Genomic DNA, 16103 nt, shown 5'->3' with positions numbered 1-16103 from the left:
TCAAAACACCATAATTGTTTTCATCCTGGTATTTGCATAGGGACTGAAATTAACGTTTCTGTGAAGAGTTCCACATTTGGCATGCCTGGTACAGTTCCAAGACCGTTTATTGTAGAGTAATGTAAACAGGTCAATTTCTTGAAATTTATCGCTGAGCGATACCAAGCAGAGAACCGCATGCTTATCGCAGCCATGTGTAGCAGGGCTTAATTGTCTGTTTTAAAGAGAAAACAAGTTTAATTGTGTAAACGCACTTTAACATTTTCAGGCTTTCTCCTAATTTAATTTTCATGACTTTATGTACAACCCTGAAAACAGGGCTCTATAACAGAAATTGTCCGACACAATCTCTCTGTTGACTGCCAATTTGTCTTGAGACGAAGAAGCCTATTGATTTTCAGCGATTTCCAATAATTATTGCCGAAGTTATGGCCCTTGATCACTTTGAAAAATCTTGTGGACGCTCTAGAGGCCAAAGTTAATATCCAATTGACCTAAAATTTATACACAGTGTTTAAGGTCATGAGACGAAGAAGTTTATTGATTTTCAGCGATTTCCGATAATTACTGCCAGAGTTATGGCCCTTGATCACTTCAAAAAATCTTGTGGCCGCTCTAGAGGCTAAAGTTATTATCTGATTGACTTTCAATTTGTACACAGAGTTTAAGGTCATGAGATGAAGAAGCCTATTGATTTTCAGCGATTTCCTATAATTACTGCCAGAGTTATGGCCCTTGATCACTTTGAAAAATCTTGTGGACGCTCTAGAGGTCAAAGTTAATATCCGATTGACTTTAAATTTATACACAGTGTTTAAGGTTATGAGACGAAGACGTCTATTCATTTTCAGCGATTTTGAGGTCATGAGACAAAGAATCCTATTGATTTTCAACAATTTCCGATAATTACTGCCAAACTTATGGCCCTTGATCACTTTGAAAAAACTTGTGACATTCTAGAGGCTAAAGTTAGCATCCGATTGACTTCAGATTGATAATTACTTCATGAGTTGTTACTCTTAATCAAATTTTAGTGTATTATAAATGTTTCATTACCAAAAAAAGTAAAAAAATGCGACAACACTTGTTGACTGCCCGTATCGTTTAGCTGCTGTGGGCGTATGTTTCGTTGCCTGGCAACCTATCTTTTTTTTTTAAAGCTTGTTCTCTATATCCATCTCGCGCAAAATGGGGCGTATCTTGCCTGACAACCGCTGGTTATCCAATTTTGATGAAACTTAAAATGTATGTTTATAACGCACAGATCTTGGTTATATATGAACATAGTACCGTAACTTCCTGGATTATGGCCCCTGATTGTACAAAAAATCGTGTATTTTAGCTTGTGGAACCTCTATAGGCCAAATTTTTTTATTTGATTTAAAAAAAAAAAAAAAAAAAAAGTTTAAATATATCACCATAATAATCGTTAAGTTGAATTTGGCACGGTGGCTAAGTGGGTAAGACGCTGGCTCGCTAGCCTGGAGGTCGGGTGTTCGATCACCGTATTGGCCGAGAAAGTTCATCCAGATTTAACGGGTGGTTCCCGCTTGTCAGTATTGCAGGACGGAGGGCCTGACAAGGACAGTTGTCTGGTTGTTTGGATGGGACGAAAAACCGAGGTCCCATAAAAGATCCCTTGACAGTTGGAATTCAATATAAGAGTAGGCCGTAGTGCCGCTGTTTGGGTAGGGCGTTAAACACCATTTCATTTCATTTTGTGAAAATCGGACAGAAACTGCCTGACAAAGTGGCGCTACTTGTACGCAAGTAGTGTAAAAGTATATACCAAGGTTGTGAACCCTCGAGAGGTCACAATTTTAGCTGATCTTAATGAAACTTAAAATATATGTTTATATCCAATTCCAAACGATATTGATTCCATTCGATATTCATGCATATCGGACCGTAATTTCCTGGATTATGGCTTGTTCTCTTCCAAATGTGGGCGTATCTTGCACGACAACCGCCTTTTTAAATCATGTATCAGAGATGGATCCAGGAATTTTTGCAGGAGGGGGTTTTGCAGGTTCCTGAGACAATGTATCATTTGGGGATCCGGTGGGTTTTCTCCCCCGGCCTTGACATTTTATTTAGAAATACATGGTCTCTATCGCCATTTTGGCGAATATATGGGGTAACCAGAGGTCACTTTATGACAAAACACAGAAACTGGGATTTTACATAAAAACATACTGTACCTAATACGATTAACATTGCATGATGCCACCACTGTCTATAAATTACGTAGACGTACATATACACTGAGAATTTTAAAGAGACAAACCCATCATCCCGTTTGATTGAAATTTATAGTGAATGAAGAATCCTATGTATTTCAACATTTATTTTACTAAATTACTTATAGACACGCTGATGATATGCTGTATAAGATTTTTGAAAGATACATGGTCCCTAGCATAATTTTGGCGTATATCTGGGGTAACTGGATGTTTTAACACAAATGACATACCAAATACATGTACTACGTTTTAGTTTTACTGATGTCACTAGGTACCCACATTCAGAAAAGTCACAGGTTTTCTTCTACTTTATAATCAAGTAACAGTGTATTTTTTTTTATTAATTTACACCAACATTTTTTTTTAAAAATACAAACAAACATTACTCTGCATACTTCCGGGGCGCTCTAGGCTCTTGGTCCCTGAACAAGTGTCTCAGCGGTCTCCCGCCACCCTCGCGGGCCCTGGCCTTTTTAGAATTTATACCATTTTATATAATATAACGACAAAGCAGTAACAAGTTAATTGACAAAATCTTTGGGACATTTTCTTGTGCTTTTTAAGAGAAAAAACCCAAAAAAAACAAAACATTGCAAAGTGGACTAAAAAAGTGTCATTTTATTGCATGTTACGTATAAACAGTTTGACATTTTTATTTCCGTTTCATATGTTCGCACAATATTGTCCATTGAGTTTTTATTTCTTACCGATATGTTAAAACACCAATCATTCCCAGCCAAGGGATATAAGAAAAGAAAGAACCTCGAGCGGACCTAGCCAAATACTATTTCTCTGGTTCTTTGAATCTTGATATAAATACAAATATATACTTCTATGTTTTCATATAATAAAGGACATGTTGATTTATTGTGCCTTTTGGGATTGTATAACATTTTAATATAATAAAATATATTGACAAATAATTAGTACCGTGGATTAATTGCATATTTATATATAAAAGTCGAGTGACGCGAAACAATCTTCTTAAAATTTAAATTTTAAATTTCCAAATGATCGGTCTTAGTTATAATCCATAGCTCCAACCCAAAGACTACCCAGTTTTCTGATGGTCCTGGTTAGTTGGGTAAACATATTACGAGAACCCTAAATAAGGATAAATAATTGAAGAATACGCAATTGTAAGTTTATATAGAATTGACAAATATATTGATGGGGATAATATTGTAAACAGTGTTAATCCCGAGAAACATTTTTATTGTACTGATAGTGAAGGATCCGCTTCTGCTATTGCAACTTCTATTCCCGATATGACTATATTCCACAAACCCATTTCATTTTTATAAATCATTAATGACGAATGAGAAAATCATAATGTATTTTTATATTTTTCTGGTGTCTTATCCCTTTAAATTATAAATAAATAAATGGGAGTGGAGCTTCTTCGTTAGCCTCCCATAATATATATTTATTCAATCCACCATTCTGTTCTCGGAATGCTACACATTTCACAGAATTGAAAATATTTTTTAATTGGCAAGTAGGGCTTAATAAAATAACACATTTTGAATATATTTGGAATGGTAATAAAACTTAAAAGTATCCAGATTAGCTTCTACTCCCGCGATTTTGATTGCTCAGAAACGTGACCTGGAAATCGAGACTACAAGAAAGCCTCGCCCTTTTACTTCAAAGGGAGGTAATTTTGTCAACTAAAAAGTTGAGAAAAAGGTCAATGTTTATTGGGGAAGTAAGAATTTGGATGAGGAAGAAGGAGTATACAACATAAAGTTTTAAAGCATTTGACAGAAGATTGTTCAACTAAACTTATGATAAGTTGATTGTAACATGTATGTTTACATAGTATGAACGCAATGCCCGAAATCAATAGAGCACCGTTGCAACAGGGAGACTGGTCTTCGTCGATACAAATTCATGGCACACTGTTGAAAAGACCGCTGGGTCACCAATCGAACAACTGGTCTCGAAGGTAGTATTATTTAATATAAAAACTTTTAGTTCATATTTGTTAGCTCAAAACATAAACATTATTTTGATTATTTAATTATTGTATTATTTAATTGTTAATAAACCAAAATACGGTAGTGTAAACTTGCATCTCAAGTGTAATGTTATGTAAATCCCATGATGATCAATCTGTCAAATTTAGACATATCTTTCATTTCATGACCGTGTCAAAACATCCATTATGGTTTGATACTTGATAGTTATCATCTAGTTTATTTATATCAGTAGTAGTAAATAGCCAACCTAATGATATTAATTGAAAGGGTAATTGAAAAAAAAATGTGAGTTTTAATCGAAGGGCACACAAGATCATTTCAGGAATTAAAATTAATAAATTGTATTTTAACATTCGTTAAATATGTTCATTGTTTAAAGGAGGCAAGTCGCTAACTCAATATCAAACACGACTTAAATCAACATTGATGTTGTTAGAAAGATGGGCTTCTGATATCCAATATTTAAGACAAAATAAATTTTTTAAAATTGGCACTCGAATCGCGTGCCAGAATGCTTTCGAGCACCATTTGTAATGGAGTGACTTGATAAACGAGGCTAAACATATCCCAAACTAGAATATTACTAGTGTAGACTGGAATAACCAGACACCAAAGAATGCCATTCAATTTCCAGTCTTCGCGTTATTCTCCGAAAATAACTAATTAGAAATTACAGTAAAACAGAAATGATTGAATACATTCATTTTACATTATTGTATGCATTACGACCCATTTGTGCACATTTCTAGGTGCCAAAGAAATGGGATTTTAACTCCTTTGATAATATAATATTTTTAACTTTCAAATTAAATATAAATTATAAAGTTTGTCCAGATGGGCAATTAGCAGTCATTTTGATTATCTTTCATTTTTAATAGATTTCTATTAAAATATTTTGACAAAGAATGTGGGTAGGCAGTGGCATAAGCTATTTGAGGGTTCTGCAGGTTTGTGAGAAAAGAATTTTCAACTTGGCTTGATTTAACTATAGGCTACAGTAGTATTGGGGGGTTCAAATTAGTATGCTAATAAAGGCTATAATAGTTGACCAAATAGACATTTTAATTTTCAATTTACAAATCGCACAAATTTTTAGTGGTTTTTAAAGTGTTTAACACTGTACAGAGATGTTGCAATCTTAATACTCTGGATACCGAACCCTGTCTTGTTGTTCAGTTTGGACAAAAACCTGAGGTCAATCTCATGTGTAGACTACATGTTGATATGCACGTAAAGAGAACCCTTGATGATATTTGGAATTGGTTGAAGAGTAGGTGCTGGCTGTACACACAGCATGGAATGTCCATGTCTTCATCAGCCTGGTTAGTGCAGAAAAATAGCACAGTAAATGTAAAACACCAGACGAATACACATGTAGACATATGCCGCCGCCTCTGTCCGGATGTCAGTCCACAATTTGTTTGTGGACACTCTACAGGTCACAATTTTTATCCAATTTTGACAAAACTTGAAATATAGGTCTATTTCCCCTTAACCTTGATTCCTTTTGATATTGGCATGTATTGGACCATAACTTCATGGATTATGGCCTCTGATTGTTCGAAAAATCACGTTTTTAGCTTGTGGACACTCTAGAGGTCACAATTTGTTATCAATTTTAAAAAATATATCACCGTTGCACATCAATAAAGGTTGAGTTCCAATTTCGTAAAAATCTGACCCAAACTGTCAAACAAAATGGCTGCTTCTTGTACGCAAATAGTGTAAAAGTATTTAATATACCAAGGTTGTGGACCCTCTAGGAGTCACAATTTTTATCCGATTTGAAATACATGTATATCTTTATATCCCACAGATTTCGATTCCTTTTGATATTCGCGCATTTCAGACCATAACTTTCTGGATTATGGGCCCTGATAGTACGAAAAATCGCTTTTTTTAAATAGGTTGTTCTCTATCTATCTCTTGCAAAATGTGAGTGTATCTTGCCTGGCAACCGCTGTTTTAGGAATGTCACTGACATGAATTTAAATTCTGTACTGTAATTGAATATGAAAAATAGCGAGGTGCACCTATTTCTTTGTACTACCGGTAATCATAAAAATTATTAAGAACACCATATGTTACAATAAAACTTTATAAAGTAGTTGAAGTGTATTAAAGGGAATGGAAGTTTATTGGCCCTATTTCTTGAAGCTAACAAACGACTTCTGGTGACCTAATTCCGTCCTCTATGAACCCCAACTAAAAATGTCCCAACGAGCAAAATTTTGAAACAACATCCCTGATCTAATCTGTTAATATGCATCACATAATTATGTTTTTTTTTAAATCATATATTATCAAAGCAGGCATAACATAGGATAGTTTGTGGTAACTGATAATTACTTCCAATTGGTTATACCAAATCTCAGATACTGCTGCTCATGTACTTGGCATAAAAATGATTTTTAAACAAGAGGGTTCACAAATTATATAAAGTATTAATACCTCTATGCTTTACTTTGCTTTGCAGATTTTTCATGGTCAAAGATGGATTCCTGATATATTATCCTGAAAATGAAAAGAAAGAGTTCGATAAACGCGTGCATTTTAATGTTCATCCAAAGGTAGGGCTAATAACAATTATTTCCCTTTGTTTTTCAATTTATTTCCAAATGCCCCCATTTGTAGATTTAAAAAGAATAATCAAATGGAATTTATAGATCTTAGGAGGTTGTTAAGTACATGCGCATGCCAATTGTTTGTATTACTCCATAAGAAATTGTGTACGACTATGTTGAACATGTACATTTGAAATGAGATATGTCGATACATGTCATATTATGACAGTAAGTCATGTAGATGTAAACATACCCTAGCCAATCTTACTTTATTCATATTTAATCTGTAGATTTGTGTTAAACTAAACAAAGTTGATTTAAAACAATTGTTGTGGTGTTATGTCAAAGTGGGATTAAACTAAAGCTGCTGATCGTTTTTTTGATGGATTTTAAATCCCTTGCAAACTACAACTGTGAATGTTCAATCTGGTGACCTAACAAAAATGATTCAGTTTTGGTCAATATTTTCAAAGACATGAATAATTTAAAATTTTACAACATTCATCTTTTTCTTAAGACAATATTAAAATGCAGTTTCACCAATAATTGTTGGGTAAAATCATTTGATGAGGCTCTTTTCAATCCAGTTTACAAATTTATCAGTATACCAACCATTGATATTTTGACTTTCATATTTATACACCACATTTTCATATGGACGTATTTTGACTGCCCCCTTTCTGTCCATTTACATTTTGTTTGTGGATACTCTATAGTTCACGATTTTTATCTGATTTTGACGAATCTTGAAATATAGGTTTATATCCCAAAGATCTTGGTTCCTTTCAATATTGGCATAACTTCATGGATTATGGCCCCTGACTGTACAAAAAATCATGTCATTAGCTTGTGGAAACTCTAGAGGTCATACATTTATCCGATTTTGATGAAAGTTAAAATATGTATGTTTATATCCCAAAGATTTCGGTTCCTTTTGATATTGATGCGTGTCGGACTGTATCATCCTGGATTATAGCCCCTTATTGTATGCTTTTTTAGCATGTTCGCTGTCCATCTCTTGCAAAATCAGGGTTCCTGCGGTCCTTGAAAATCCTTGAATATCCTTAAATTTAAAATTTAATTTTCAAGGTCTTGAATATCCTTGAATTTTGCGGAAATAGGAAAATATCCTTGAATTTCAGTTGAGATCCTTAATTTTGTTTCAAATGTCTTCAATTCCTTTTAAATATGAGATTATAACGATAGTTGGTAATGTTTTGGTTATTTTTAAGATGAAAAATTGTAACTTTAGGCTAAAAAATGTCCTTGAAAATCCTTGTATTTGACGTATATTTATCCTTGAATATCCTTGTTTGACGAAGCCGCGGGAACCCTGAAAATGTGGGCGTATCTTGCATGACAATCGCTTGTTTAATTGAATGTAAGTACATTTTAGCTTGGATTAATCTGTTAAAAATGAGATATTGTCCAACAAATGCAAATGGAGATCAGTGGCTTTACAGTAAATATTTATTTTGTACGCCATAAATGAATTATAGTAGTAGCCTATAAGAATTCAAGAATAAATGTTAACTAACGTTAGGTTAGACCATAAACTTACACAATGATATAGGACTGTACAATCTGATTAAAATACAAATCTATATTTCGTTTCGTTTTTTTATACTTTTGATGGCTTACACTACATGAAGATCTGACAAGTTATAGCGATAGGTCATGTCAGGGGTCAAAAGACCGACTTATGACCCTATGACGTCAGACATTTAATTAACCAATCAGCATTGATGTTACTAGTGAATTACCCACATTTCTGTGCAAAACACGCCTAAAGCTCGCCGTAACAAACCGTTTCATTGGCTTATCCTTGACACCATTCAGAACACAAGTAAAATAACAACTCTTCCAGATCCAAGTGTAGTAGAGACAAGTAAAACAAAATTTTGTACTATAAAAACGAAACGAAATAGGATCTGTGTTTTAACCAGATTGGACTGTAAAATATTGTTTTGTAAAACATTGGTTATTTTAAACATTATTTATTGAAATTTTAGTTTTATATTTTACAACATTACCTAATCAAACATTCTAATTCCAAAATTTATTTTTTAATATTTCATAAATATGTAGGTATTAAGAATTGTTCTTACAGATAGCTAATCTAAAAAACAAAGGATCTTTTTCCTGAAAATAGTTTTCACAAAAAGTATTTTAGTTTTAGTCTAGAAATTATTCAAATATTTATTGAAAATTTACATTGCTTTCTATTGATTACACTCGGCCATCTTATTAGACAGGTATATTGAATTCTCTTGATTTGACAATGCCATCTTATTTAACATATTTGAAGTAATAATAATTCTGCTATCTGTTTCATACAAGCCAGCTCATTATTTATGAAGTATTTTATACTTGATTACGTGATTAATGACATAACAAATTAACAATCTTTATGTTAAAATAGTACATGAACAATCTAGCTGGTTGTGACTGTAATCGAGTCTTAATTCAATAAAATGCCATTTCTGGTTTGTATAAAAAATTTTTATTGAAGATGCATAATGTAAGACTTCGATAAAAGTTAAGAGCTGACTTGGTTGCTGTAATACTTTCATAATAGTTAAAAATTAGATAATGAGAAATTAATTTATTGAAAGTTTCAGTCGAAATACTTTATTCTGAGCGAAGTTAAGAGTGTTTTTGAGAAGATTGTCTTGATTGTCAAATACCATTGCTACGATATAAACAAAGTCTTGATTACCAATTTTAACGTTATTTGGCGAAGGTGTTCTAATCCATTCAGTATGTTAGGGAGAGGGGTTTTACATACACTGTAGGCTAAGTCTATTCAGTGTTCCCCATTCAAGCATCCTGAATAAAAATATTGTTTTAAAAAAAGAAACTTAGCCATCCGATGATCTAGAGAAATGATTTTTGGCTTGTCATGTGAATAAATGTCTAAATAATAATTTATGTAACATTTCAAGCTAGAAAAAGACCTGATTTAGCTTTACATAATGCATCTTAAATAGTCCATATCCCAGTTCTTTAAATTTCATAAATTCTTGAGAAAAGAGAAATTTATAGGAATAGTGGTAATTGATTCGAAAAAACATCAACCTCTCTATTTCATTTTAAGATATTTTATTTTTAATGTTCATCCAGGGAATTATACCATTAGCAGAATGTGAATTTAAAGCCATACGAGAACCAGGTCATCCATTTGCTTTTCAAGTAGAGAGTCCAGAAATTCGTGTAAGTATATATATATAGGATAGGCTAGTTGTTAATTTGATTGCTATTACATGATTATTGTTAGTGCTGGTACTCACTTGACCAGTTTCTTAATTAATTATATCCCATTAATCTTCATTAATAACTGTGTGGTAGCAGGTTTATTGTGAAGACCAGTAATAACATTTTAAAGGGACATCTCAACAAGATATTTCATGTCTAAACACCAATGCAGGCATAAAGAGATATGTAAAATAAAAAAATATGTTATGAAGTTTACACATGACCTAGACTGTTCTCATATCCAACAACATTATATTACATGTCTTAAAAGAAAAGGAGAAAGAAAGCATTACAAAAGAGTGTTTATGCTGACTAAATCCTACTATCAATGTGAATCCTAGTCTGCTGGCCAAGTGAACTTGCCATAATGTAACATTCCCCTCCCCCACCTCCATATGAATGTAAATATTTAGGATATACAGCAGTTTGCACTAGATTTGTTAGAAGAATAATAAGAGTAAAGAATGTGGATCGACTATACGTTTTTATTAAAAAATAGAGGTAGTAATTAAATCTGTTAAAAGTACACTGTCCTTTCGGGTTCCCCTTGTAATTTTCTTGAGCATCTACCAACCATGCTACTATAAAATCATGAGCAAGAAGTTAATGTGGTAAATTAAATTTAATTCTCTGATTTAAAATAAAGTAGTTATCCTATGTATAAATGAGTTCTACAGTCAAACATGAAAGTACATGTAACACCCCTTGATAATCAAATGTGATAATTAGATAAAAGATTTAGGCCACACAATTTGATTTTTCGTTTTTTGCTAATTTAAAGTAGCTATAAGTTATAAGTCTCTAACTCAATATCATCCAAATTCTTCGACATTGAAGACACAAAGTATTTGTCTATTTAAATCAACATTGATGTTGTGATCTTACCGGGAAAAGGTGGGTTTCTGATATCCAATATTTAAGACAAAATAAACATTTTACCATTGGTACACAAATCGTGTACCATAATGCGTTTTAGCGTCATTTGTAACGAGGCTAGACATATTCAATAAGTCATGTCAAACGATGACGCTATATTCTTATCTGGAGAGCATGCGCAATAAATAATTTTGGTGTAGACTGGAAAAACCAGACGCTAAAGATTGCCATTCACATGAGACTTCTGGCGTATTTCGCCGAACTTATCTGATTAGAAATTACAGTAAAAACAGAAATGATTGAATGTAAATCAGTTTATATACATTCATATTACATTATTATATGCGTTGTGACGCATTTGTGTCAATTTCTAGGTCCCAAATATTAGCGACTTAGCTCCTTTAAGTTCTGAAATTTTGAAACAAAACATCTTTCACCTGATTATTTGGCTATTTATTTATGAAAAACAGAGGACCAAATTGGTTTGGCCTTATTAATAATAGCATTGATGACATAACAGTGATGTCATTATCTGGTAAATGGTGTCTCTAATCAGATGTTTCTATTTAAACTACTGGTAGTTCAAAAATGGTTAAAGCTTAGAGTTATTAATGCATGGGCACATAGAACTTACTACCTGGCCCAAATCTAGGTAGAGCCGCAGTTTTTAAGGCAAGCTGTTAAGAAAAGCCTTCTCAAAGACAGAGCTGAAGTTTTTTGTCTAATTTATTTGCTCCACCTTTGCATTCAGATGACAAAGTTAAATTAGAGAGGGTATTAACCCACTAAACACCCATTTAGATCGACGTCTGACATTATGCAACTCTGGTCCATCAGTATTAATCAATATGTCTCCAAACATGGGTAATTATTGTGTTCAAGAAAAGCTAGACAGAATTTACTTCTTACAACAAGTGTAGTAAATCTCAAGAGGTCAATATTTCTTCAACAATTCAGCCGTGGCTTAAAATGAATTTAGAGAATAGACACTGGAGTGGACTTTTGCCAAAATATTTTTCCCAATGGTTTTGTAAATATGTTAAGCTCTACATTTTGCTCAATTTTAAACAATAGCAGAGCTCAGAAAGAGTGTGCAGTACTCTGTTAATTTGAAAAGATTCAAAAAAGAAGCTCAATATAAATAAAAGAATTGATTCAAAACCCTAGCCAAACACACTTGAGAAGTAAGATAAAATTGGACATGATATACCGGGACATACTTGTGCAGTTATCTATGTACCATATCAACAAGGAGGAAGTTAAAACAGCAATGAAATTTTTATTCTTCATTGACATTTTCTGTTGATCAGAAAGAAAAATATTAGCTTTTGATATTTTTCAGAAAGTGAAACGTGTATGACAGGCTCTCTCCACATGCTAAAAATTTGTACCTGCAGTAAATTTTCACTTGTTTTTATTTTAGTTTACGCAGTGGATATTCAGCCGTCCGACGGTTCTTTACTTTATTTACTATTTAGCCGTCACTTCCGTTTGACATGCGCAGTTGTCTGATTCCTGGACTTAGCGGTTTTCGCTTTGGCAGTGATGCCGGCTATTTCAACTTGTGGCCTATTTTACCGTCTGACATTAATTGCCGTCGGTCATTTCAACTATTTTACCGTCTTACGACAAATTTTATTTTACCGTCTCACGACAAATTTTATTTTACCCTAACCCTGCTCGAAAAGAGTCAAATTCGCTTCCAATTACGCCCGAAACATCATTTTAGTAAACGCACTAGCCGTCAACATCTTCTTTGGTCGCCATATTTAATCACGCGATAAGGGTGTGAGATCTCGCGAGAATCGGACAACTGCGCATGTCGAACGGAAAGTAAATAAAGTAAGGAACCGTCGGACGGCAAAATATACACTATGTTTATTTTAATAATAGGCCTACATCAGAACAAGCCAATCTCAACCCATGGACATTATATACATTTTAACTCAATATTCCGAAACATCCGAAAAGTAGGACGTTAAACTCCATTTCATTTCATTTCATTTCTGAAACATCCATCTAACTAGTCTATGAGAAGTTGTGTATGTATGCAATCCTTTTATACTCTATGTCAATAGAATATATTTCAAACAAACCAATGATGCTCTGTGAATTTAGTTTGCAGTTTTGGCTTTAAACGTCCCCACCATAGCAGTTAAAACTCACTAGTAATACACACTAGTTAGTTAGGAAGTCTTCATAAAATGATATACTCTAGTATAGCACATTAATTGTGAAATATGTACCCCCTAAGATGGTGATTGAGGGTATATTAGATAAATTGTCTAGCCACAGAAGGTGTGATTTGTATGGGAAGATGTTTTAGAATATTGTCCCTTTGAATAGTTAGCCAATGTTCATTAAGTAGGCCCTACTCTTTTCCATAGCATACATGTATAAAGTTTATATTATAAACACAGTGTAAACATTACATAAGGGATACTCCCACTTTAAATGTACATTTCAGAGGCGTGAGTGTATGTCACAGGTATTGATTGACAGTCATAATAACAAAAGTTATTTAGTTTTTGTCAGGTACTGCCCTTACGTAAACAACCTAAATTCTGCAAATTGTGTGCCACTGTTCGCATGCATAGACAAGGGGATTGAGTGGTTGATTGGTCTAACATGGTAGATCCAAAAGACATGGATTAGGATCACCTGCCTAACCTCATGGGTTCCCTCCCACTTCTAAATATCCATGCACATGGTATTGAAATAAGAATATAATGTCAATTAGTCCTGAAATGACCTAACTGTAGTTATTAATATGTGAATGTTAAAGTCCATTTCTTTCTCCTAAACACACACAAATAGACCCCTTTCGCATTAAAGATTGAATATTAACTTTTCATAAAAATGGATTGCTATTTGTCAGTTGTTGGTACAGGTAGTTGGTTTTCTTATATACATAGCTTATGTCATATGGAAGAGGTATAATGATTTAGTAAAGGACAGAGGTGGGAAAAATTTGCGGGACCTTGAGTCTTGAGTCGAGTCCCTAGCCTCTGACTTTAGTTCCGGGCCGAGTTCCAAGTCTTTACAAAGCCTGAGTCCTGTTCAAGTCTTCAGTTCATTACATGAGTCAGCAATACGTGGTGAATAAGGGAGGCCCTAAGTTAGAGTTATGCTCCCTAGCTGCGACTCAAATCCTAAGCTTTCAAGTTGCGAGTCGTCACGACTTCCGAGTCGAGCCTCGAGTCGCATTAAATATGTCAAGTTGAGTCGCAAGTAATCTCATAGGCCTCGAGTAGGAATCACTCGACTCAAGTTCCCACCTCGGGTAAATTATGGGCGGATCTTTGTGTTCGAAAATTTCAATAGTAGGTACATGTAGTTTGTTTATTAAAACTTATGTTATAAAAAACAAAACCAGAAAAAATGTTCACCTTTTCATTAAGTAGCTAGAGGAATTAAATATCCAACAGTGAACTATATTTTTTTTCATGGGTACTTTACCATTTTTGTTATTTAGTAGATTGACTTCAATGTCTATATTATTAATTTTAGTACGTGGTTTAAATTATTATATCAGCATGTAGCAAATAGTTAGCATTCACAAATTTTATTAAACAATTTGTGGAAATTTCATTTTATTTTTAACTTCCTTTAGTCAATGTAGAAATAAAGAATGATATAAGTTAACTTTTGAAACAGTGCTTGTTTTTGAGCCAATATTTTAAAGTCTTTATTATGTTCGTTTATGATACTGTGCCAATATTAATAGTCCAATAATAATTGTAACTACCAACATAATAACTTTTATTGCATCATAAAATGAACATTTGGCAATACTTCTCTTCTAATCTATTATTGGATATATTCCTACAATATCAGATTTCTTCAAAGTTCTTTTTTTTATTTCTTGTCATTTGGAAACCCATCATCTACAGTCAATCAAGTGAATTACATGTACATACCTACTTAACTAGCCAGAAGTTGGCCAGAAGGCCTACTTAGTTTAATATGTATAGCCATGTGTTTGGGCTATCAATGTTTAAGGATTAGTACAGTCCGACATTCCGGTGTTAATGTATTCTATATCCATGTTTATTGTAACATTTTTTTGTTACATTTAGATCTGAAATACCTTAATAAAAAGAAAAAAACCTTTTGACATCTGAAGCTGAAAAAGCCATGCACTCTAATTAAATATGACTCACCAACGAACATTTAGGTTGATAAACATTCTCAAAATTTGTTTTTCTGGTCAATGCTTGACACTTTGTTTGATTAAAAAGGTTTGAGATTAAAATACTGGTAGTATTACCAGTGGCATACATGCATATTATTCTGTAGTACCGAGAATCCCACTATAATATCATCAAAATTTACAATAAAAAACGTAAAAGTTATTTTTTGTTATAGAGAAGTTCAGACACCTTAACCCGAGTTCACAAAGTATTCTCAGATTTAAGTTAAGAATTTACTCAAAATTGTTTGCCTTAAGTTATCTAAAATATCTAAAATATAGCCCTTTATAAAACGTTTGTTATTTTAATGTATCAAATACATCAAAAAGAAACTATGTGCAAAGTTTTGTGTTTCTGGATCAAAGATATTAAAACAGTGATTGAAAGTTGAGTAAATTCTTAATTTAAGTCTTTGTGAAACCGGGGTCCAAACTTGCTCTCTCCCCATACTCAATTAGTCCTATACACCTACATGTATCAGACAGTATTAGATGATAATTCGAATGTTATTGATAACAGGGTGTTGGATGGTCTAACGTATGCTTTTGATGAGCTCATAAGGTTTGTCATCTAGTAAAATTCGTGGTTTCCATTCCCATTATGTTTGACTTCCTGCCTCATGGGTTTCCTCTGGGTCCTCACACTGCTAAAGACCCTTTAGCACAAGCAAATTATTGAAATAAAAATCAACCATGTGCTTGTCCTGAAATTACCAGGTACCTAGTTTAAACCCCATTTCTGTCTCTCTCTCTCTATTACTAATATTTAGATAAAAATTCATACAAAATCCTACAAATGCACAAAATGAAAATCAGTTATGGTATTAAATGTGTACAATCTATATACATTCATATACTATCGTTTTGTTAAAAAAAACAAAAAAAAAACATTTAAAAAACGTAAGTGGAATAACAGTCAGTGTTGTAAAAAGTGTGAACCACATGTATAAAGAGGTTAAAATAAATAGAGTTTGGTGGAGTTTTGTATTTC

At 33.2% G+C, this 16103-nt stretch overlaps 1 protein-coding gene across 4 annotated transcripts in view; it reads left to right on the top strand.

The window, feature by feature from the left end:
- Window positions 1-3890: 3890 nt before the first annotated feature.
- LOC126821730 (pleckstrin homology domain-containing family D member 1) overlaps window positions 3891-16103 on the top strand; it is a 34026-nt gene continuing 21813 nt past the window's right edge. For all 4 annotated transcript variants that reach the window (XM_050550217.1, XM_050550219.2, XM_050550218.1 and 1 more), the window contains exons 1-3: window positions 3891-4191; window positions 6702-6795; window positions 9913-10002. In XM_050550217.1, coding sequence (XP_050406174.1) covers window positions 4067-4191; window positions 6702-6795; window positions 9913-10002 — 309 coding nt within the window. In that variant the 5' untranslated portion in view covers window positions 3891-4066. The remainder of the gene's footprint in view (window positions 4192-6701; window positions 6796-9912; window positions 10003-16103) is intronic.

This window comes from Patella vulgata, chromosome 5 (genome assembly GCF_932274485.2).
Source record: "Patella vulgata chromosome 5, xgPatVulg1.2, whole genome shotgun sequence".
In the NCBI taxonomy this organism is placed as follows: Eukaryota; Metazoa; Mollusca; class Gastropoda; family Patellidae; genus Patella; species Patella vulgata.
This window is presented reverse-complemented; position numbering and strand designations above follow the sequence as displayed.